This window comes from Hemiscyllium ocellatum, chromosome 17 (assembly GCF_020745735.1).
Source record: "Hemiscyllium ocellatum isolate sHemOce1 chromosome 17, sHemOce1.pat.X.cur, whole genome shotgun sequence".
NCBI classification, from domain to species: Eukaryota; Metazoa; Chordata; class Chondrichthyes; order Orectolobiformes; family Hemiscylliidae; genus Hemiscyllium; species Hemiscyllium ocellatum.
Window position 1 is genome coordinate 20,414,901 of NC_083417.1, and position 23,172 is coordinate 20,438,072.

The 23,172-nt window shown below is 39.6% G+C and overlaps 1 protein-coding gene across 1 annotated transcript; it reads left to right on the plus strand.

Annotated features, from left to right (window-relative positions):
- The first annotated feature begins 824 nt into the window (after nucleotides 1–824).
- cotl1 (coactosin-like F-actin binding protein 1) lies at nucleotides 825–22,995 on the plus strand. The gene is made up of 4 exons (XM_060837983.1): nucleotides 825–1,151; nucleotides 1,256–1,338; nucleotides 2,962–3,119; nucleotides 22,491–22,995. Exons 1-4 carry the CDS (start codon nucleotides 1,075–1,077, stop codon nucleotides 22,599–22,601), a joined length of 429 nt encoding a protein of 142 aa, XP_060693966.1. The 5' UTR covers nucleotides 825–1,074; the 3' UTR covers nucleotides 22,602–22,995.
- Nucleotides 22,996–23,172: the final 177 nt, after the last annotated feature.

Consider the following 23,172-nt stretch of genomic DNA (forward strand, 5'->3'; position numbering starts at 1 on the left):
AAGTTTAGCAATCAGTCTTGAGGGGATAATAGTGTTGAAGGCTGAGTAGGATTCTAACATAGCTGTTCTTGGTGTCAAGATGTTCTAGGGAGGAGTGAAGGGCAAGCGATATGGCATCTGACATGGATATGTTGGTCCGACAGGCAAATTGGAGTGGGTCAAGAGTAGTGAGAGGCTGGAGTTGATTAATGCCATGACCAGCCTTTCAAAGTATTTCACCAAAGTTAGGGCCACTGGGTGGTAGTTATTGAGACAAGCTGCATGAGCTTTCTGAGGCACAGGGATGATGTTGGCCCTCTTGAAACAGGCAGAGACGGTGGCCTGCTGCAGGGAGAGATTGAAGATGTCTGAGAAGACCTCTGCCATTTTATCTGCACATGCTCTGAGTGCATGGCCTCTGGTCCCATCGCTTTCATAAACTAAAGTTTGTAGATGGAAATGCAATACAGATAAGTGATGATTGGAGTAAATTAATGAACAGTTTGAAGAGGCTGAATGGCCATTCCTTCCTATTTAGGTTCAGGCATGTAACTTGCCACTTGGATGAGGTTGGTATCCATAAAATCCATAACCAAAACTTTTGAAATGAAAATAAAATCCCAGGAAATTGGACGGGGTGGGGTGTGGGATTCAGTTGGGTTATCACCCTACACCCTTAGCATTTGACTGAAGCGGTAGGTTCCTGGCAAACCTGCATTCTCCCTTCTGAATTCCAACAGGGGGAGACAACCATGCTCAGCGGCCACTCAGATCAGAATTAAGGAGGCAAAGTGAGTTGATCATGACAGACGGAAATACGACATCACCAACGCCCAAAGCCGGTAAAAAAAGGGGTTGAGATGCATCCGCTAAAGCCGCTTGCATTTATCTGCAGCCTCATAGTGGGAGCTTCCTAATCTATGCCTGAGCCGTGTTATCGGATACTGTGGGAGCTGCAGTAAAACGCCAGCCGCAGCGTTCCTACGAACTACAGCCTTTTTATTATCCTTGCTTTTGCTCTTCTCTTAGTCCATTGATAGTCGGATCAGGGATTTGTTGTACAGAAGTTCGCCAGCTGACTCACCTATCGCTCAAATGGCTACGAAGATAGATAAAGATGCATGCAGAGAATCTTATAATCTCGTCCGGGATGATAACAACGATGTCAATTGGTTCGTTTTAACCCAAATCTGCCTCACTGACCTGTAATTATGCAAACTTCATCTTTTTTAAAAAAATATCTAACTGTGTGCATGTGTATCTCTTCCTTTTGCAGGGTTATTTTTAAATACGATGGACACCTTATTGTTCCAGATTCACAAGGCACAAATTACGAGGACTTTAAACTTCATTGCACAAGTAAGATTTAGGGCTTTTTTTTAAGAAGCAAGATGTAAACGCCATTTGTTCTCGATTTATTCTTGTTTGGTGTGTGCAGCATCCATCTCGTGGAAGGAAGGAGGTAGCTCGCCTGCCTCCGAAAACACTGCAATGTGAGAGATCACTTCGTTATGTGATGCTTTGTAGTCGCAAAGAAAAGGGTATAATCTCAGGTTAGCCGGCATCTGGAGAACTGCAGTCCCAACAGAAATGATCACTTCTAATCCACGTTCCCCACCAATGTGCCGATGGTTCAGCTTTTCCGCACTATGTATCCAACGCCAGGTTAACCATTAACCAGGCTGGGCCGGACTATCCTCAGGTTTAACATCTCAATGGAAGGGGTGCGCATGTTTCTTAAACCAGGGAGAAAATTAACTGATCAATCGAAAACAATGTTTTAAACAGCTTTTTTAAAATTTCTGAATGATCATTGTGTGTTTTAAAGGGGGCATTTGAAAAATCATTTATTTAAATACTTAATATTCATCACTTTTTACTAGAGTAGCCCACTGCTACGACATCAGCCGACTAAAGCTGTTTTTTTTAAACCTCAGGAAGAAATGTGCGTTAAATTAGCTCCCAGATATGTTTTGTTACCAGTTTAAAGTTTGCGATTAAATTGTAACTTTTTCTTTTAAAAAGGTGTGGCTCTCCACTGGGGAGCTGTTCAGCGTCTACTTTTGGTTCCTTGTTCCTCTAAGCGCTGAAAAATCAGCTGATCTCCCTCAATTATTTAGTACATTTTTGTTTGACTTAAGACATTTTAAAAACAGTTTAATTTTTATGGTCCGAATTCCGAAGATTGGAATTTTTGTGTTGTGATGCTTTAATTGACCATAAGTGTAAAATAGTTTAGCTGCATTGAACTGCAAACGTTAATCAGGATTTAACTGTTGGACAACTTCAATTGTCTCAGGAAGGAACCATTTTGTTAAAAGAAAGCTTGGCTTTTAACGTTAAAAGCAAATTTGCATTTGAAACGAAGTGATTTGATGTTTGCAAACGTTTACTATTTTAATTTCCATTTTGATCCATTTTCACTTTTTGAAAGATCTATGAAGAGTAGATTTAAGATCATTTTCTATTGGATAGTTTTGAGTTGATCCCAAAGATAGTTGAGATTTTGCTTCTATTTTTTGTGCTGACCTTCATGAACCCATCACAAGTGGGTGTGGGGAGATATGACTCTGAGCAAGACATGAGTCAGAAGTTGGAGCCCAGTTTCTTTTCCCTTTTGGGGATTGGTACAAATGCTTAATGTCTTGTCATCCTATAGCATTGCATGTTGGCACACATTCTGCAACACCTTCAAGAAGTAGCTGTGACAAGTTATCCCTTCACTTTTAAAGACTTCTGCCTTTATCTTGTCATGTGCTTTAAATCTTTTGGTCACTAATGAAAGAATAAGTGTTAGAAACAGGTAATGATTTATTAGCGAATACATTCTGCCTCTATTTTTAAAAAAAATGTGCAGCACCTAAAACTCTTAAGATAAACTAGAAGCACTCAACGTCAATAGAAAGAACAGCTTTGCTGATGCTGAATGATAAGTAATTATATTCCAAATGGAGGTCCTTCTAATTTACTGCCATTCTGCAGGTGACTGTATTTTGTTCGGGTTTCATCGAATCATCACTGGGGATGCCATGAGCAAACGTGCTAAGTTTGCTCTTATCACCTGGATTGGGGATGGTGTTGCTGTGCTGCAGAGAGCCAAAGTCAGCACTGATAAGAGTTTGGTGAAGGAAGTAGTACAGGTATGTCATTAGCATTGGTTGATTTTTCTTTTTAATCATCTTAAACCCTTTTCAATAGGTTTCTTTGCTCTCCAGTATAACTGCAAGTTAACCACTTATGAGTTCGAACTAACGAAATATGGAGAAGGTATAGAAAATCTGGTATAGATTTGTAGGATGCCTTTGTTGTGCAAAAAAACTGACTGTGCCTTAACATCTGTAGATGCCAAGAGAAGCTTAATTCTTCTGTAGTTGCATTAGAAATGGCCCAGTAAAAGATAAGGGCTTTTCAAATGCAGCTACATTTCACTCCAAGCTATGTCTTCCTATGTTTCGTGATGACTCATTGAGCTGTGTGTGTGTGTATGTATTCTGCTTTTTTTTAAATATCTAACTGGTTGAAAAAATGACCATTAACCAGTTGAACACATTAATAGTTTGTTAATCTTATTAATTCTAACCAACCAGTTTGCTTAGTTACTTCAAATAAAAGTTGCTATTCAGTAAGCTATTAATATAAATATAGGCTGGGGTGGTGTCTCTTGAGGAGAAACTAACAAAATACTGTATTGTCTGCCTTTGAAAAATCCTAGCTTAAAATATTAAATCTCCATAAAAGCTTTAGGGCTACAGACCCTGTATTGAAATTTTTAAAAGCATTTTACAGTGTGGCTTGTTCTGTCAGCAATAGGTTTGTTATGATTTAGACTTTCTCCCAACACTATTAGTATCCACAGAAGAAAGGCAATTTCCATTAGCAGACAGTCTCTAATGAATCACAACCTGCTCTCCCAAACATCTTTTGTGTGAGATAGCATGACACAGGAGTAATAATTAACTTTAATTGTAATGTAACACACTAGGGATTAAATAGAATGTTTATCATGTGGACTACTATATTTGTCTTCACAATTTATTTTTTACAAGTTACATGATTATTTGGAAGCAAGACATATCAAGTAAATAGTACAGGTGATTTGGCCAGTTTTTAATATATATTTATGTATTATTTCTTGCACCATCTAATTATATTAAAAATAACTTGTGGCAATTCTTTAATGGACTTCTGTGCATTAATACACGAGCAATTAATTTGCTCTTTCATACTAGCTCAGAATTTTTAGTGTCTCCTGTTCCACAAATTGGCCACATAGAGGTTAAGTAGGCAGTTTATGGTTAAGCCCAAGAAAGCTCTGAAAAAGTTGTTTAATTTATACTAGATTTTTGTGCACTTATGTAAATATAAAATGGTAAATAACATTGGTAGCCTACAGCTACACAACAACATGGGAATATGATGTCATGGTGTTTAGAGATTTGGTACAAAAGGATGTGACCTTTTTTGTTACTAAATATTCCTTGAGTAAAAAGTGATCAGGAAAGATCAGGAGTGAGAAGGAGAGGTGACTATTGATTTGTAAGAAGAATATTACTGGAGAATGTGGATGCCCTGGAGAGACTAAAGAGAAACCATTTCATTAAAGTTCATAAACAGTGGAGGTACCAGTATACTAAGTATGCTATTTAGATCAACAAGGAGGGAAGATGTGGAGGGGCAAAAGAAAGATTCCTATCATCGTTACTATTTCTTTCTTCCATTTGCCAAATGTCCGCTGGAAAAACAAAAAAAAGACAAGACTGGGAAAAGAGATATGAAGTATTAGTGAGTTTTGAGAAGATTTGTAGTTCAGATTGAGGTTCAGGATGTAGGTTTGCTCGCTGAATTGGAAGGTTCGTTTTCAGGTGTTTCATCACCATACTAGGTAACATCAGTGAGCCTCTAGATGAAGTATGGATGGCATGGCCCACTTTCTGATTGTGTTTTGGTTCCCTAAATAGAAAGCGGGCCATGCTGCCAGTGCTTCATCTGGAGGCTCACTGTTGATGTTACCTAGTATGGTGACGAAATGTCTGAAAACAAACCTTCCAGCTCAGTGAGCAAACCTACATCCAGAATTATGAAGTATGCTTGAGCACATTTTTCTTGCTTGGTATATGTGTCCTACCCAGAAAAAAATGATAGTTGTATCATCTGGTTCAAATGAGTGAGGTAATTAGTGTCAGTAGGGGGAGCATTTAGAGGACCATGATCACAATACCAAAATTTTTAAGTTGGCTGTAGAAAAAAATGAGCTATTAAGTGAAAAATCTTAATCGGAAGTGTGCCCATTTCCGTGGGTTGAGAACAGGTCTGTCCTGCGTAAAATCAATATCAAAGATTGGCAGGTGAAACGGTATAACAAAATAATGGCTACAAGAGGAGAGGATTCAGATATAGTGATAATACATTTCAGTGAAGTGACGGAGAAATTATGGCAACTAAAGCCAGAATTATTTGGATATTGAGAGAGAAGCTGAAACAGACAAAAGGTATGCATGTCATATCAAATTGGTGAGTGTGTGAAAAACAGGCTGAGTATAAAAAGCTAGTCATGAAGTTGAAAAAGAAATGAGTCAAGCCGGATATGAGAAGATGCTGGAAGTTAATACCCACTGTAATATCCAAAACCTGATGATAGGTATTTAAAAAATGAATGAGGCTGATTTTAGTGACTGAAAGATGTGGGGGCAGAGAACATATCTGAGGTGCTAAATGAATAATTGGGATAAACCTTTACCAAGAAAAATGACATGACATTGTCAAAATCATAATGAAAGAGGAACTAACTGAGACACAGGAGAGGCTAAAAATTGAGAAGGCATTCTTAGAAAGCCAGCTGGTATTTAGACCTGAATCAGTTGGACTGGATGGGATGCATTCCAAGAATCCTGACTCGGGTAAAAATTGAAGATTTTTGAGGTACTGGCCATAACCTTCAGTGCTGCTTGGTTACATAGAACAGCTGGAAAATAACCAATGTTAGATCCTTCAAAAAAAGAGTGAAGGAGTAAACACAGCAACTGCAGTAACCTCCTGTGGTTGACTAACCTTTTCAGAAAGGATATGATTAGTTGAGGGAAACCAGCACAGACTTGTTAAAGGGTGCATCATGTTTTAAAAACTTGATATCTGTTTTGAGACAGCAAACGGTCGATTACACAGTTGACATTTTCTCCCATCCCTTCCTTGACATCTGTTCCCATTTCTGGCAAGTCACTTAGAATCTTAGAGCCCCTACAGTGTGAAGCATGCCATTCAGCCCATCAAGTCCACCCTGACCCTCCGAAGAGCATCCCACCCAGACCCAACTCCCTGCTACCCTCTAATCCTAAATTTCCCATGACTGCCTCACCTAGCCTGCACACTGCCATGGACACTAGGCAATTTTAGCATGGCCAATCCACCTAACTGCGCATCTTTGGACTGTGGGAGGAAACCAGAACACCTAGAGGAAACCCATGCAGATCTGGAGATGATGTACAAACTCCACACATGAGGTGCCAGTGTTGGACTGGGGTGGACAAAGTTTAAAAGTCGTACAACACCACATTATAATCCAACAAGTTTATTTGGAAGTACTAACTTTCAGAGTGCTGCTCCTTTGGTAGCTAGTGGGACGCACAGACTCCACACAGTGGCTTGAAAGCAGAAGCAAACCCAAGTCCTTGGTGCTTTGAGGCAACAGTGCTAGCCACTGAGCCATTGTGATGCCCCTATATCCACGACAAACGTACTGACTCTGTTACCTGCGCTAAACATCTTCTCGCCCTGCTTCCTGTACTGCATTCCATTTTCCCAGTTTCTATGCATCTGTTCTGACAATGCTACCTTCCACATGGTGGGGGTGGGCGGGCAGTGGTGTTCAAATGTTTACTCTTCAAATGAGGATTCCTCACCACTATGGTTGATGGAACTCCTGACTATCTGTTGTCTCCAACCCGTTTACTCCCCACTCCCACTGTCTTCAGCATATATGCCATCTTTAACCCAGTTACTGTCAGTTTTGACAAAAGGTCACTGGACTTGAAACGTTAACTCTGCTTTCTCTTCACAGAGCCTGCTGAGTTTCTCCAGCAAATCTTTTGTTTTCAGCTCGGTATTGCAACCTGTTCTGGGCAGCCCTCTTTGGCGGGAAAGAGTGAAGGTTTCAGAAAGGTTGCATATTGAATTTGAAGTTGGGGTTATTGTCCTTTTTTTTAAGTTATATTTTTGTTTGGACCATTTTGAACCAAATTTGCTTAATAAAACACAAGAAAAGTAAATAAATTCAGTATTCAAGTGTAATCTCTTGTTTCAATTCTCGCCAGAGATTTTGAAGCCATTCCCTCTTTCTGACATTGGAACCTCCTAAAGAAAACAGCTTTTCTTCAAAAATTTGTTTGATCCTACATGTATGCAATTTGTCTCATTTTTGGAAATGAATTCAGCTAGTTTTAACTGGTTACCCTCTGACACTAATTAATAAAGCAAGGATGGTTTTAAGAGAGAATTGATTGGTTTGGGCTTTGTTACTTTTCCAAGAGATTAAAATATACTTTAATTGATAAAGTCTCCTTAGTTGAAGAGTGAACGTTTGAGGCCCCCACCCCATGTGGAAGGTGGCATTGTCAGAACAGATGCATAGAAACTGGAAGAATGGAATGCAGTATAGGAAGCAGGGTGAAAGGATTTGTAGGGCAGGTAAGAGTCAGTCAGTTTGTAGTGGATATAGAGGCAGCACAATGGCTCAGTGGCTTGTTTATCAACTAGGTAAAAACAAGGAATGCAGATGAAGGAAACCAGAGTCTAGATTAGAGTGGTGCTGGAGAAACACAGCAGGTCAGGCAGCATCTGAGGAGCAGGACTTTTGCCAGAAACATTGATTTTCCTGCTCCTTGGATGCTGCCTGACCTGTGCTTTTCCAGCACCACTCTAATCTAGGCTTGTTTATCAAGTCCAAACTAGAGTTTTGTTTCCCTGGTTGTCTCCTGCAGAATTAGGGTTGAGATATCAGTCGACAAGTGCAAATTGCATACAAGTAAGGGGAATGTGATTTCTATAATCATAGAGCCATAGAATCTCCAATGTGGAAACCAGGTCATTCAGCTCATCAAACCCTCTCCCCCTCTCCCCCTCTCCCCCTCTCTCGAGAGCATCACATCTGAACCCCCCCCCCCCCCCCCCCCCCCAACTCCATCCATCCCTGTAACCCTGCATTCCCCATTGCTAATCCACCTAGCCTGCACATCTTTGGACTCTGGAAAGAAACCGGAGCACCCGGAGGAAATCCATGCAGACACCGGGATAATGTGCAAACTCCACACAGTCTTTCCTGTTGTTTGGACAGTTTGCAGAATGGAAGGGCTAGTTGTTTCAGATGTTCCTGAGGAAATAGTTGTGTAGCATTTCACATGTCCAATAAGGGCAAGATTTTGTTTTTCTTTATGTAGGTGCAAAAGTCTGTCTACCAGAGGTAGGTCTCTTCCTTATTTCTGCTCTCCCTTTGTTATGCAGATGACTATGATTTATTGCCTAGAGGGCAATTGAGAGTGAAAAAGACAGCAGATTTCCTTCCTTATAGAGGACGTTAGTGAATTTGCAGTGATTGACAGCAATTGCACGAAGGCCATCTGGCTTGCTTTTGAATTCGAATTCTTGCTGATTTGAAGTTTCCCCATCTGCCATGGTGGGACTCTAACAAGTGACCCCAGAACATTTAAGAGTTCTGAATTAAGGTGGCTCAGTGGTTAGCACTGCCGTCTTGCCCACCAGAGACCTAGGTTTAATTCCAGCCTTAAGCGACTGTCTGTGTGGAGTTTGCAAATTCTCCCCATGTCTAGTGGGTTTGCACCAGGTGTTCCAGTTTCCTCCCATAGTCCAAAGATGTGCAGGTTAGGTGGATTGTCTGTGCTAAATTGCCCTGTAATATCAGGAGTGTATAAATTAGGTGAATTAGCCATGGCAAATAAGAGATGGGGTCAGGGTCAGGGTAAGGGCCTGTGTCTGGATGGAATGCTATTCGGAAGACCGGTGCAGACTCGATGGAAGAACAGTCCTCTTTTTTTTTCACACTTTATGGACTCTATGAATTACTTAACAGCTGACATTACCACCTCAGCACTCTCTCCTTGTTTTAGAGGTCATTCTGAAAAAGCTGATCATACTATTTAAAGTGTCAGTTGGTTAATGAAACTGAAAATCCACTAATTTGGCATTTTAAATAATTGAGCAAAATGACAATGCTTGGAATACTTGGGGCCTTAGAACTTTCACAGTGCATATTATAGTGGTGTGTATCACTGGTGGATGGGTGCCAATTATGTGTGCTGCATAGTCTTGGAAGGTGCCAAACATCAAATGTTGGAGCTGCACTCTGCAGACAAGTGGCAATGTATAGAACCCCTACAGTGTGAGAAAAATGCCCTTTGGCCCAAAAAGTCCACACTGACCCTCAGTACCTTGCCCAAACCCGTTACTCATTACTCTACCTTTTACCCCTGACTAATGCACCTAACCTACATATCCCTGAACACAATGGGAAATTTAACATGGCCAATTTACCTAAGCCTGCACATCTTTCAATTGTGGGAAGAAACTGGAGCAGCTGGAGGAAACCGAGACAGACACTGGGAGAATGTGCAAACTCCACACAGTGGCCTGAGGCTGGAATCAAGCCCAGGTCCCTGGTGCTGTGAGGCATAGTGCTAACTACTGAGCCACTGCTGCCTAAGTATTTCATGTCCAACTCCTGACTTGTGAAGGTGGGGGACAGGCATGGGGGCGACAGGAGATGATTTACCCACTGTTAGATAATTCCTAACTTCTGACCTGCTTTTGTAGCCTGAGTGTTTATATGGCCAATCACATTTTGCTTCTGATCAATGATAACATCTGGGATGTTGATGGTGGTGGATTCAGTGATGGTGATGCTAATGAACATCTAGGTAATGGTTCAATTTCACAAATATGGACACAGATATTAATTGTTGTTTATCAGCACAAGCCTGTTGAGATCTTGCTGCAAATGGCCAAGGACTGCTATAATATATGGAGAATGTTTATGAAGTTGGTCCTTGTGCAATCTTCAGCGACTGTCTGTCTACTTTGGAGCTTTATGAAGGAGAATAGTTCATGGAAGCGTTTGGCGATGTTTGGGTTCGGGAACATGACCCTTCTATTGGTTTCAACACCATACCTGCCCAGTCATAACATGTCTGAATTTATTGATTCAAAATATCTCCTTGATGACACACTCTGTTAAATGCTGCTTTTGATGAAGAGCAGTCACCCTCCCTTCCTATAGAGGTCAACTGTTTTGTTCATGCTTGTACCAAGCCATAACAAGGCCTGGTGTTGAGTAGTGCAGTGGATCCCAAACTAGGCACCAGTGAGCAGATTATACCATTGCAAGTATCATTTGATAACAGTGATGGCATCTTCCTATCACTTAAATGATTGACTGATGGGGTGGTAAATTGGACAAATTGAATTTGTCCTCCTTTCTGTGCACAGCATTAACCCAGTCAATTTTCTGCAATTTCAAGGTGATCTCCACGTGATAGCTATACTCGAATAAATTGGCTGGAAGTGCACCCCAGCTTTGGAACACCAGTCCTCTGTTTTGTTGCTGGAATATTGTCAGGAGTTAGTCTTTGCATTGTCTGAATTCTTTGGCTGTATCTTGCTCTCACATTTATGGCATCAAATGATGGACAGGCATCTGACATGGGGCAAGTGAGATGGCTTTTCTGCCTGCAAGTAAATGCAAATGTTTCAGCAGTGTAATTTGCAGAAGGAAAACTAAAGCTATGTCAGCTAACCAACAAAGTATGTAGGGCAATTGTGGCTACACAAAGAAAAATCGTTTAGCTGTGTTAAGAGTAAGAAAACCAAAAATATTGTATTGAGGGTTAATGAAAGGTTCTCTAGCAGATACATTATATTCAATAAATGATTTGTACTAAGTTAACTGAAATTAATAAAGTAGATACTCAAATTATTCTGTCCAAGATAATAAACCTTAAAATAGATAAGTGCTGGCCCAGATGAAATGTGCCAAGACTCCTTTAAAGGGACAATTGTAATGCAGGCACTGTGTATTTTTAATAGTTTCCTGGAGTCAAATTTGTATAACTGCTGTGGCTGGAAATTAACTGTTCTATATTTAAAAAGGTACAGCCAGGTAAGCACAGCCCGTTAACTAGACTTCAGAAATGGGTAAGCTTATATTTTCTGTTGTAATCAGCCCCCATCCTTGATGAGAGATGGCACCTGGATGTGAAGTTTTGTATTGCAAATGTAATTTTTCTTTTATGATTTAAACAATTAGGGCAGTCATGTCAAGTGTGTGCCTGGACTTCCAATACACTTTTCATACTCTCTTTCAAGTATTTGTTCCATGTGAGAATCTTGTGTAATTGGAGAGAATTTACTGCAACTGAATGCCCATAGTCAAGGATTTTTGGATTTGGATCTGTTTTCTGACCAGTTACCAATAGCCCCCAGCAAGGGTCTTTGTTTGGGCCTTTCAGTTTGTAACTTTGTCCAAGCCGTAATTAAAAGGTAGTAGACAAAATAGCCCTTCAGTTTGGGAATTGAACAAAGTAGTGTTAGGCATGTCGAACATATTCAAATACAGGAAGCAGTTTTCAAATTATTGGGGCTATTACTGTATATACTCATGAAAAAAATCAAATTTTTTTTAGACTTTTTAAGGTTTGAATTTATGGGTCGACTATTACATGGATACTAATTTAAGAACTGAAATTCATGCTACAGTCCAAAATACCATAATATTATCAGAAGCCCAATTGACCTCTAAATGAATAAAGAATAACACAACAAATTACAGTAAACTGACCTGATACATCTTAGATGTTTGTGCACATTGGTGTGAATTGTATACCAAAACAATAGCATGAAAAAATTAATTTCATTGAACATTTTATATACAGGATAATATCTTGACTCAAATATTAATCTTACCTGTGAAGAACTAGGATCGACAATTACACAAGGTATATCGAAAATTCCAGGTTTTGGGGCCAAAAATAGGGGGTCAACACTTACAGAAGATTACCTTTTACTTGTATATACAGTAATTTGTTTGTCAAGTGATGTTTATCTCCAGCAAATATAGTGTTGTGCATGTAGGGAGAACTAAAAATATACTTGCACCTTGGGGAACAGAAGTGAAAGCAGTATTGAAGGAAACCCTAAACAAAAGAGCCAAACTCATGAGGTGAGTGATTGCCTTTGGCATCACTTAGTTGAGTATTGCATCAAGGAACCCTAACAAAATAGAACTGGGAATAAATTTGACTAATTTGATTTTATTTTTTTTGATATATCAAGGTGACTAAATTTGTGCAGAAGAGTTAGTTCAACTAGATTGGTTAGGGAGGGTTGAGGGTCACCATTGGGTTATCTGAGGGTAGAACTATGGGTCTGTGTTTTTCTCCCAATCCTTCAGAGTGGTCGGCATGTGGAATGAATTGCAGGCTCAAGTGGTGAATGTTAACTTTTCTGTTTGCAGTGAAGGGTAAACTTGAACTTTCTTAACCCATACAGCAATCCTATTACGGTCCTAAGTACATTGTCATCATTGTGGTTTCCTAGGATAGTTTGGGTGTGCCAAATGATTAGGAAGTTAAGTATAGCTGAAGGGCTTAAGCCCGAAACGTCGATTCTCCTGCTCCTTGGATGTTGCCTGATCTGCGCTTTTCCAGCAACACACTTTTTTTCAGCTATAGATAATTTGTGATTGGATGTGACTAGCTTTTGTTTCTATCTGGTTACATTGCTCAGTGTTGCTGGTGGGTGCCAAATAATGCATCGCAATTCTAAAGGAGCATGTTTCATGAACCAATTGGTATTTTCCTGCTCAATACTTTGGATTCAAATTTAGATTTCTATTTGGAATGTTGTGGCCTATCTAAAAATTCCACTAAGTAGAACAATATTGTATTTGTGCAACAGTTTTTTGTGTAAGCAAGGATTCCAAGATTCTTTATGGGAACATTGGCTGGATGTCATTCCCTACAAATCTTTAAAACAAAAATAAGATGGCCAGGTTAGAAAAGAAATGCTTAAGCACTTCAAGAAACTGAACTGGGGTGGAAATCCAGAGCTTGGGACTAGGCACCTGAAGGTCTGGCCACCAGCTATGATGTGATTTTTAAAATTGAGAATGGTCTGGAAACCACAGTTTGAGAACATAAATCACTAAGGATGTGGGGCTAAAGGCTATGGAAGCTGAGGCTGTGGAAGGATTTTAAAATTGAGGATGAGAATTTTAAAAATCAAGATGTTGATTGTCCAGTCCCTTTGTTTAGGTTAGTGAGTGGAAGAACACGGTTTACTGTGAGTTAAGACACTGCTTGGAATTGTATGGAAGGTATAATGTAGGAGACCAGTCAGGGGTGTGTTGGGATAGTTGAATCAAAAATGTTTTGGGCAGACAGTGAAGCTGGAAATATTATTGAAATCAGTTTTTTATTTCTACTCATTCATGAGGCATGGGCTTTGACTGGTCCAACATTTTAATGTCTACCCAGAGTCATCCTTGCTTTGATGGTGAACTGTTGTTTTGAACTGCTGCAGTCCAATTAGTTTAAGTAGACTCAAGAAGCTGTGAAGGAGGGAGTTCCAAGATTTTGACCCAATGACTGTGGCGGTATGTTGAAATATTTCCAAGTCAGGATCGTGAATGCCAACTGCTATCCCTGTCCCTTTTTAAATGGAAGTGGTCATGGGTTTGGAAGGCATTGTCTAAGGAGCCTTGCTGAATTACTCTGGTGCATCCTGTAGATGATGCACACTGCTGCTATAGCCTGTCAGGGTGTGAATGATAGTTGATTTGTTGCCAATCAAGTGGGTTACTTTCTCCCAGATTGTGTCCTGCTTCCTGAGTGGGAAAATTCCATTTCATTCCTAATTTGTGCCTGGCAGATGGTGGACAGATTTACAGGAGTCAGGAGGGAATTTACATGCTATAGGATTCCTAACCTCTGACTTGCTCTCGAAGCCACTGTAATTTTCTTTGGTTAGTCTTGTTCAGTTTTTGTTTTCATCAATAGTAATCCCTTGGATGTTTAGTTTTGCTGGGCTCCGGTGTTGCCACATTCTGCCCTTGACATCACAGTAGTATTTGGCAACTACATTTCTTCCCTCCCACTTTTGCCAGCTCTTGTCCATGTTTGAACCATGAGGTCTGGAGCTGAAAGGCCCTGACTGCTCACTGACATTGTTTGGTTTCAGGTCATTGCTAGCAAGTATTGCTTTGTTAATTTAACCCCCTTCCATCAGTTTACTGAGAGAGAGAGAGAGAAGACCTGATGGGGCAGAAATTGGTTGCGTTAAATGGGTCCAGCATTTTGCCCAGGCTCTGCCCTATACACAATCTTGCACATTGTCAGATAGATGCCAGCATTGTAGTTCTATTGGAACACTTGGCCAGAGGGCTAGCAAGTTCTGGAGTGCAAGTTTCTAGTCTTATTTCTGGAATACAATAGACTGTGAACTCTTTGTAATTTCAATGCCTTCAGTTTTTTTCTGATCATTTTGGAGTGTATTAAATTGGCTGAAGACTGGCACCTATGATGCTGGCACCTTTGGAAGAAGCAGAGGTGTATCAAATATCTGGCATTTCCAGCTGAAGATTGCTGCACATACTTCAGTCTTGTCTTTTCGCACTGATATTCTGGCTCTCCCATCATTGGAGAGAACGACACTTATGGAGTACCTTCCTCTAGTGAGTTACTTACTGATTCACCCACCATTTGTGACTGGATGTTCAGGACTGCAGAATTTAAATCTGATCTGTTGGAAGAGAAAAATTAGCTGCTTATGCTGTTTCGGCATGAAAGTCTTGTGGAGTAGCTTAACTCAGGTTGGCACTCCCTGGTGCAGCTCCTGGCAAAGAATTTTGTAGTCTGCTGGATAATAACGCTAGAGTGGACAATATGCTGGGCTATGAGCTTGCTGAGGTCCAGGTGATATGCAAGATCTGTTATGAGGTCTGTCCCATTTTAGCACCGTGAAAGTGCAGTAAACCCAGAGTATCCTTGCTGTGAAGACAGGACCTTGTTAGCATAAGGACTGCGTGGTGGTCACTCCTACCATTACTGCCATAAGCTGATGCACCTGCAGCAGACAGATTTGGTGAAGATGAGTATGTACAGATTTGTTTTTACTACTTGGTTCCTTCGGCATCTACCATGAACGTTTATAAGCAGCTATGACTTGAAGGCAATAGCATGTGGAAGCTCATTTCTAAAGCACATGTAACACAGATTGTAAACCGGCTAGAATAATCTTGAACTTTTCCTAGGAAAAGGTATGGAGTTTGTATCAAATAAAAGGGTTTGAGTGGTGCTGAAAATAGTGTCTTCGGTATTCTTGAGTCGAGGAAATGTATTGCTCCTGCAGTGCTAGGTTTCTGATACACTGTTGGACTCTAGAAATGTAGTGAAGTAAGTTGGTGTCTTATGTGCACAGATGAAAACCTAATTCTGTGCTTTTGAACGTTGTTCTGGAAGTAGCATTCAATTGAGAAATCATAGTGATCTAAGGAGAGAATCTTGTGGGACGTTGAGATGATAGATCAGGAAGAGCAGCCATTGCAAATGACTCTTTTTGATTTTTTGGATATGTGAGAATGGATTTACATGAATGCAGTTCAACTGTACAGACTTGCGTTTTGGAGGTAGATGGTGTGATCTCCCATTTCAAAGGTTGTAAATTTGTCTCGAAGACCAAGGAAGGAATGTTTAGCTTTGTCACAGCAACATAGAATGGAATTTGTGACTCCGAGCTGATTCTGTACTGTTAGTTGAGGAAACCAGATTGCAATGAATCAAAGATGTAGTTCGGGGAAAGTTGGCAATGGATTTGGAAGCTGAAAATGTGTTGCTGGAAAAGCGCAGCAGGTCAGGCAGCATCCAAGGAGCAGGAGAGTCGATGTGAAGAAGGGCTCATGCCCAAAACGTCAACTCTCCTGCTCCTTGAATGCTGCCTGACCTGCTGCGCTTTTCCAGCAACACATTTTCAGCTCTGATCTCCAGCATCTGCGGTCCTCACTTTCTCCTAATGGATTTGGAAGCCAGTAATTCTGAAGGATATCATTATGGCCGACGAGGCATTAATCATCTGTCAGTGGAGGGTGTTTTTGCAGCATGACTGGTTAACATGGGCAATTTGTATTGCTATGTGATTTTTAAAATAAGGACAGAGCTTAAAATGAGGACTAAAGTGTGGCTGGAAGCAGGAGGCAAGAGTGAGAGTTTGTTCTTTTTAACAGCAGTTCTGTGGTGGGAGGTATCCATTCAAAATGAATATTTTGCCCCCCCTCAAGATTGGGGTAGGTGCTGTCATGGCGTGGTTCATGAAGAGTCTGGAGGCTTTTGGTAAGGAAATGGCCTTGAGAATGCAGATGTACAAATGAGACATATAAAGAAGTGAGCATTGGATAATATTTTTGGAAGCAGTGTCATATTAAGAACTGAGGAAAACTGAGGGGATGTTGATGCATGTATATAAATGCACAGCTTGACTGAATAAGGTTGGTGAGCTACAATTATAAATGATCAAGTGGGACTATGATGTAATAGCAGTGACTGTAACATCATTTTAAAATGGAACACTGGACACTAAATAGTCATCAATTCAAGTGATCGGAAAAGGTGGGGGTCGGTTAGTATTACTTATTAAGGAAGAGTTATTTTTTATTTGAAATAGGAAAGGACAGATCCATTTGGTTAGATTAAGGATTTCCAAGAACATGCCATGATGACTCTAATGCGGGGAATTCCATAAGCTTCCAAATTCAAAGTATGCCAATATAATTTCCAATGTAACTGTAGTCAGAGATGTTATTACACATCTGGAGCAAGTGGGACTTGAATTAGGATTTCTGGATCAGAGCTGGGATGCTACCACTGCACCACAACTGCATCCCCCTCCAAGTTTGCCTAAGCTATACTGGTGCTATTGGACTTAAATGGAAGGGTGGGGTCTCTGAAATGTGGGAAGACTTCTGTGACTAGAGCACTGAGAACATCGAAGAGGGATTGCAGGATTTGGTCCTAGGAACAGTGGGCCAAGTGTATGTTGGACAGCCCTTGAGTAAAAGTCATCCTGGTATCATTAAGGTTGGATTAGCAATACAGATAACAAGTAACAATCTAAAATAGAATCCATCAATTGGGATGTTGCAGGGGTGTTGGAGGGTGTGGTGGGGAGGGCAAGTGGGCAGTGAGTGGAAGAAGTTGAACCAGGGTAAAGTGGAACCAAAGATTGATAGGAAACTGAAAAATAAGATATTTAAGGTATGTTCCAACATGTTGGGAAATCTGACGTTTCTTGGTTTTTGTAAGAGATAAAACGCAAAATGTGCATCATGCACATCGGATGAATTGAAGTGAGAATTTGGTTGAATACAATAGATTGAGTTGGAGATGAGCAGAAAAATATCTTTCTCAGAATTAACATAAAGGCGAAGCAAAAATATATTGTCATGCAAACAGTCAGTGGGTATTAATAGCTGGTAAAGGGCTTGATAAAGGTGCACGGAAAAGCTAGAAGACAAATGAATTAAGGAAGCAGAAACTGACACAACATCCATGGAAGTGGAGATGATGGAACAGGCTGAATAGTTTTTTTTAAAAATACCACATTAACATGGATGAGGTGGCACTGATAAAGGATTTATGGAAAGGTTGGCTGTACTTGTTGCAAATGGATCTCTCTGATGGTTGTATCCCAGATTGCTGAAGGAATTTGGAGTTGAGATTGTGGGAGGACTTGCCATAATCTTTCAAGCTTTCCTGACTTTTGGGGCAGTACTCGGAAGAATGGATGAGAAGCAGTGGTGTACTGCTTCCCATCACTGACCAGGTAAGGCAGACCCAGGCTCATACTGTGTGACTGTGGCTTTCAACTATTCCAAGATGGAATTAAAATCCCATGGAGAAGTATGGAATTTCAAAGAAATTAGTTTAATGGAGCCCATGAATCTATTGTTAATTTTGTCACTTAAAGGAAAATCTAGGTCATTTAATGTTGATGGAAGAACTGTTTACACACAGGCCAGACCTGGTATCTCCAGAATGACAGCAAATGATTGATTTTATAATGTCTGAAATGGCTTCAAAAGCTATTGTTAGTCATGTATGAAAGGATCAGGATCCCTTGGTGGGTTGGTTTTGCTCTCATGCTTAAACCTTTGTCTGCTGTTCAATCATTTGTCTGTTGCGGGTAGATGTTAAATCTAGAGGGATAATGACATCAATCTACAAGAGCTTTTTTTTTGTACCTTCAAATTTAAATAGTTTTAATAAAATCTATCTTCCTGCTCTGAAATCTGCATGTATGTGGACCTTGAACATGAAAGATTTTTGAAATTTTAGACTGGGTTCTGTACAATTTAAAAAAAAATGTACAAGGAACTGTTTTATAGTCACAACTTTCCAAGTTGACACTGACCTATTGTTTTAAAGAAAAAATGAGATGTGGCGAAATGAGGGAGCCAGTCTACTCCTTGTCTGATTGTAACCAGATGCATTTGTTTTCTGTTGCTCTGATGTCTGCTATTCTCCACTTTTTTTTTTATTTCAGTTCCACTCATGCACTGCATACAGTACTTGATATCCAAGTTAGATATGTGGAACTCCAAAAAGCTGCTCTTTGTTTTGTTTCTACTTGGCAATGTAAGTTGCTATGGGTGGTAAATCTGTGATTGTGAAGGGAAGTTCAAACCATCCTACACCAGCCAGGCAAATAGAGGGTTCAGGGTCTGATATGAAAGTGTGCTTCTGAAAGGCAAGTTTCACATAGCTGTGGACAAATGATGCCAACTTAAACTAGGAAAGTGATGAATTGGGATATCGACTAATTGGCTTCAACCTAGAAGAGGGCTCCAGGGGTGTTGGAGTAGATTTCACAAAAATTGTGCTGAATGTAGTAGCAAGAAAGAATGATACACAGATCTTGGGTTGTGGGCATTTTAAATCAACATGTGCAGAGATGTTATTACATCCCTTTTGGAAAAGGTGAGATTGAACCCAGCCCTCCTGGTTCTGCATTATGGACCCCTTAGATCTTAGATTGTATACTCGAATGAATTCAGCAGAAATAGAAGATAAGTCTGCTCAAGATACTAGTGCAGCTACACCATGACAAGAGTTGTATATTTCAATGTGTTTCAGAAATACCATGCATGAAAATAAAAATGGTACACCAAAGATAGTTTAGTCTAGGTGTGTTATTTGTGGGAGTGAAAACCTCGCTCTGGAAAGAAGGGCTTCTTTTGATCTTCAAATTTGTGCAGTTTGTTTATTAACTACACTTTCCACAGTACCAACAAAAACAACCTCTGACTTGAAAGGTGAGGGGCATAGAACATTTTGCTTGTAGGAAATTAATTCCCCAGAGGGAAGGGGTGGAGATTAAAGTGCATGAGAGGTTTGGGGATTTGGAAATAGCCAGAAAGACACTGTTCACTTAGGAACCTGCATTTTTTTGTGTTCCTGAGTACAGCTAATTTTCCTCCTCCATTTCCCCAGTATATTTGCCTCCTTGGTACCTTGCTGCTACAATATATTTATGGACTAGCTTTTTTTTTCTCAAAAGTGCAGACATTGCACATTGTAATTGTGAACAAATGGCCCACTCAATTTCATCACTCCTCAGCACCCTTAATTTCATACAAGTGTGTAATTGATTTAATGCTCATGATTTGTATTGACATTTCAAAGTGTAGCTACCAAATAATATGAAATGGAATGTAGCCCAATGTGATGTGTAAGATGTGCTACAGGCACTTACTTCAGAATGTTTTTAAAACACCCCTTCCAACAATGTTGCTACTGTAATTTTATAGCAGTTAAAAATAATTTTGTCATTCACTTGTAGCTTGGAGAAAACTCAGACATAAACAGTTTGGAAAGAAAATAAATATAGCAAACAATTAAAACTTGTTCCTTGGAAACTAATTATGAGCTGAGGTTTTTGTTGACTAGAGCTTCTGCAAGAAGTAGGATATGTGCGTTTTACAAAAGTACAATTTGTGTTCATTGTGCAGAGTAAATTAACATGAGTATCAGAGCCTCTGCTAGCAAAACGCAACCATTCTGTCACTTACAATGCTGCTTTTGTAACCAATAATAAATGGGTCAAAAAAAAAACGGATGGCCAGAATTTATAAAATACTGAATGAGACTTGATGCTGAACCTGATGTTAGCATTTCTCCGGTTTACTGCTTAGACTACTTCCACCAAATTTTGAAATATTCATGAGTTGCCATAACAATAAAGTAATTGGTTGTAAAATTAGAAGACTTTGAATTTTCTTTCACCCAGAGGGTGATTTCAGCCTTGGAATGCACTGCCTTAAAGTGTAGCTGAGGTATGAACCTTCATTGTATTTAGGAAAAAAATCTTGTTTGAAAATGTGCATTTGTAGTGCTGTGAATTCAAAAGATTATTGGCCTTGAGCTGGGAAATGGGATGAAATTGCATAGGCCCCACGTTTTGTCTGAATGGTGATCTCTGTTTATGATTGTATACAGAATGAGCTGACTCTTGGATATGGGAGATCATGCACTAAATATTTAGTAACATTGTACCATTCATTGTTGTTTTCCTATAAACATTTTAGTGGCACAGTGGCTCAGTGATTAGCACTGCTGCCTCATGTTGCCAGGTACCCAGGTTTGATTCTAGCCTTGGGTGACTGTGTGTGTGGAGTTTGCACATTCTCCCTGTGTCTGCGTGGGTTTCCTCTGGGTGCTCTGGTTTCCTCCCATATTCCAAAGATGTGCAGGTCAGGTGAATTGGCCATTCTAAATTGTCCATAGTGTTAGGTGCATTAATCAGGGGGAAATAGGCCTGAGTGGATTACTCTTCGGAGGGTCAGTGTGGACTTGTTGAGCCAAAGGGCCTGTTTCCATGCTGTGTAGGGAATCTAATCTAATCCTTTTATGTTCAGTTCACTGACATCTATGTAACAGTTCTTGTGTATATTTACAGTATTTTGTCAATATAACGAACATTTTATGTATGCATTATATTAAGTCAATGAATAATTGATCAGGCCTTGTATAGAACAGATTGGTATACTTGTGATCTCCCACTGGATGAATACTAGTCAACAATAATACATTAAGCCTTTCAGCCTTACATTTAAAATTACTGGAGTGCGGTTTATACAAATCATTAATTTCTAAAAAGCAAATTATCACTTTGTTCCAGTTTTGGAGGTAAAATGCTTTTGAGGTTCAATATCATAGATACCCCTTGGCTCGTAAATTGCTTTTTCTCCCAATGCTATTTTAAGAATTGATTTTATTCATGCATTGTTAATTTCTATGAATATTCTAAACTGGAATTGTTTGGCATCACTTTGCTACTTGAAGTATTTTTCCAAGTTCTATTTAATTTGCTATGCTAATGGATCTTATACAAGTGGTGTGAATTGTATAATCATTTTATTAACCTAAACCATCTTCAATCTAAATCTTGATCTGTGTACATTATTGGGCTTTGGGCCCTTCTGTGTCAATTCCATTTAAGTGTGGTTTTGAAAGCTTGATTTTTTTTAAAAATGTGATAGCAGAAATAGAAATGGAAATTGGTTGGTTGAAAGACTTCAATGTTTTTGAGGCTTCTGTAGTAGAGTGTTGTATGTGGGAGAAGGGGAAATTGTAATGCAACCATTCTAAAAGGAAGGAGCCACTCATACCCTTTGGGAAGAAGTAAATCGGATATGGACAACAGTTCCTATACATGGCAGTGGATTGTGGTACAAAATATTATATGTATGTGCATTTGAATGCTTGGTTGAATTTAATTGTATGGAAATCCATACTTATATGGATTCGTTCAGAATTAATATGCCAACATTTATTGTTTAGTTGAAAATCGCACACCAGGTTATAATCCAACAGGTTTAATTGGAAGCACACTAGCTTTCGGAGTGACGCTCCATCAGGTAACCTGGTGTTGTGATTTTTAACTTTGTACACCCCAGTCCAACACCAGCATCTCCAAATCATTTATTTTTAAAGTTTTTTTTGAAATGGAGTTCAAGTTGACTGAATACAAGATTGTCACTAGTGCACAATAGGCTTAATATGCAACCAAAATATACATAAGTCTTTTGACAGTTGTTAATTTTCTGTAATTAACCTGATTTTTGTTGCTTTTACAAATGAATAGTTGCTCAGATAATGAGATGCAGTTCAGCTTTTTTTTTGCTTTGTAGGATTTGAATTCGATGCGTATTTTAGCTCTTCCAATTAATTAAGAAAACATTTTCACCTTTTTATTTTCCAAGTTCTTGAGCCATTGAGGTCATTTTAACTCTCTCTAGCCCAGACTTTTGACAGTTTTTTTTTCTCCAGAATTGAACACTGAGTATAATATGCTCTTGGTTTGAAATGCTATGATGCTGGTAATCTTGGGGGAGTCAACTGTGTTTCAGGTGCATAAGTCATTGTGAAATCTTTCATTTCATTCTTTTTTTTATCTTGTAGAATTTCGCTAAGGAGTTTGTCATCTGTGACCAACAAGAATTGGCTGAGGAATACATCAAACAGGAACTAGAGAAAACTGGAGGAGCCAATTATGATGCACAACTTGAATGAAGTGTATGAGCAACCTTCTACCTGCTGCTTGGCTATAAAGATGTGGGGGGAAAAAAATTGGATGGCTATATAGTTGCACCTCTACCCACATCAACCCCCAAGGGACATTGTAGTCATTCAGCATTGTGAATGCCCTCTTAAATTTAGTTTGGAGGTGCATGTAAGAGTCCACCGGCACAGTCAAAAGCTTTTCATCACTTTATTTGTTTTTTTTTTCAAATTGTGGTTGACACAATTAATTTTTCTTCCCAAATGGTCCTAGGAGGAGATTACTTATTTTGTTTCAATTTTTATATGCAAGTTTGCCAAGGCTTCTTGTTGTGGAAAGATTGGAGGAGGGTTGGGGGTAATAGATGGTGGTGGTGCATTCTCAAATAAATTTTTTCAAAAACAAGATGTGTTTTTATTTTAATAAAGCAACTTTTAATGAGCCTAGAGCTACAAGCTATTAACCTTAATTGTGCTTACGAGATGTGGTAGCAGCACTTTGACTAGCAATGGTTGCTGTGGCAACTGTAACTTGATGGTAGGATTGCGTTTTTTCTAATGTCCCCTGGATGGTAACTGCCTC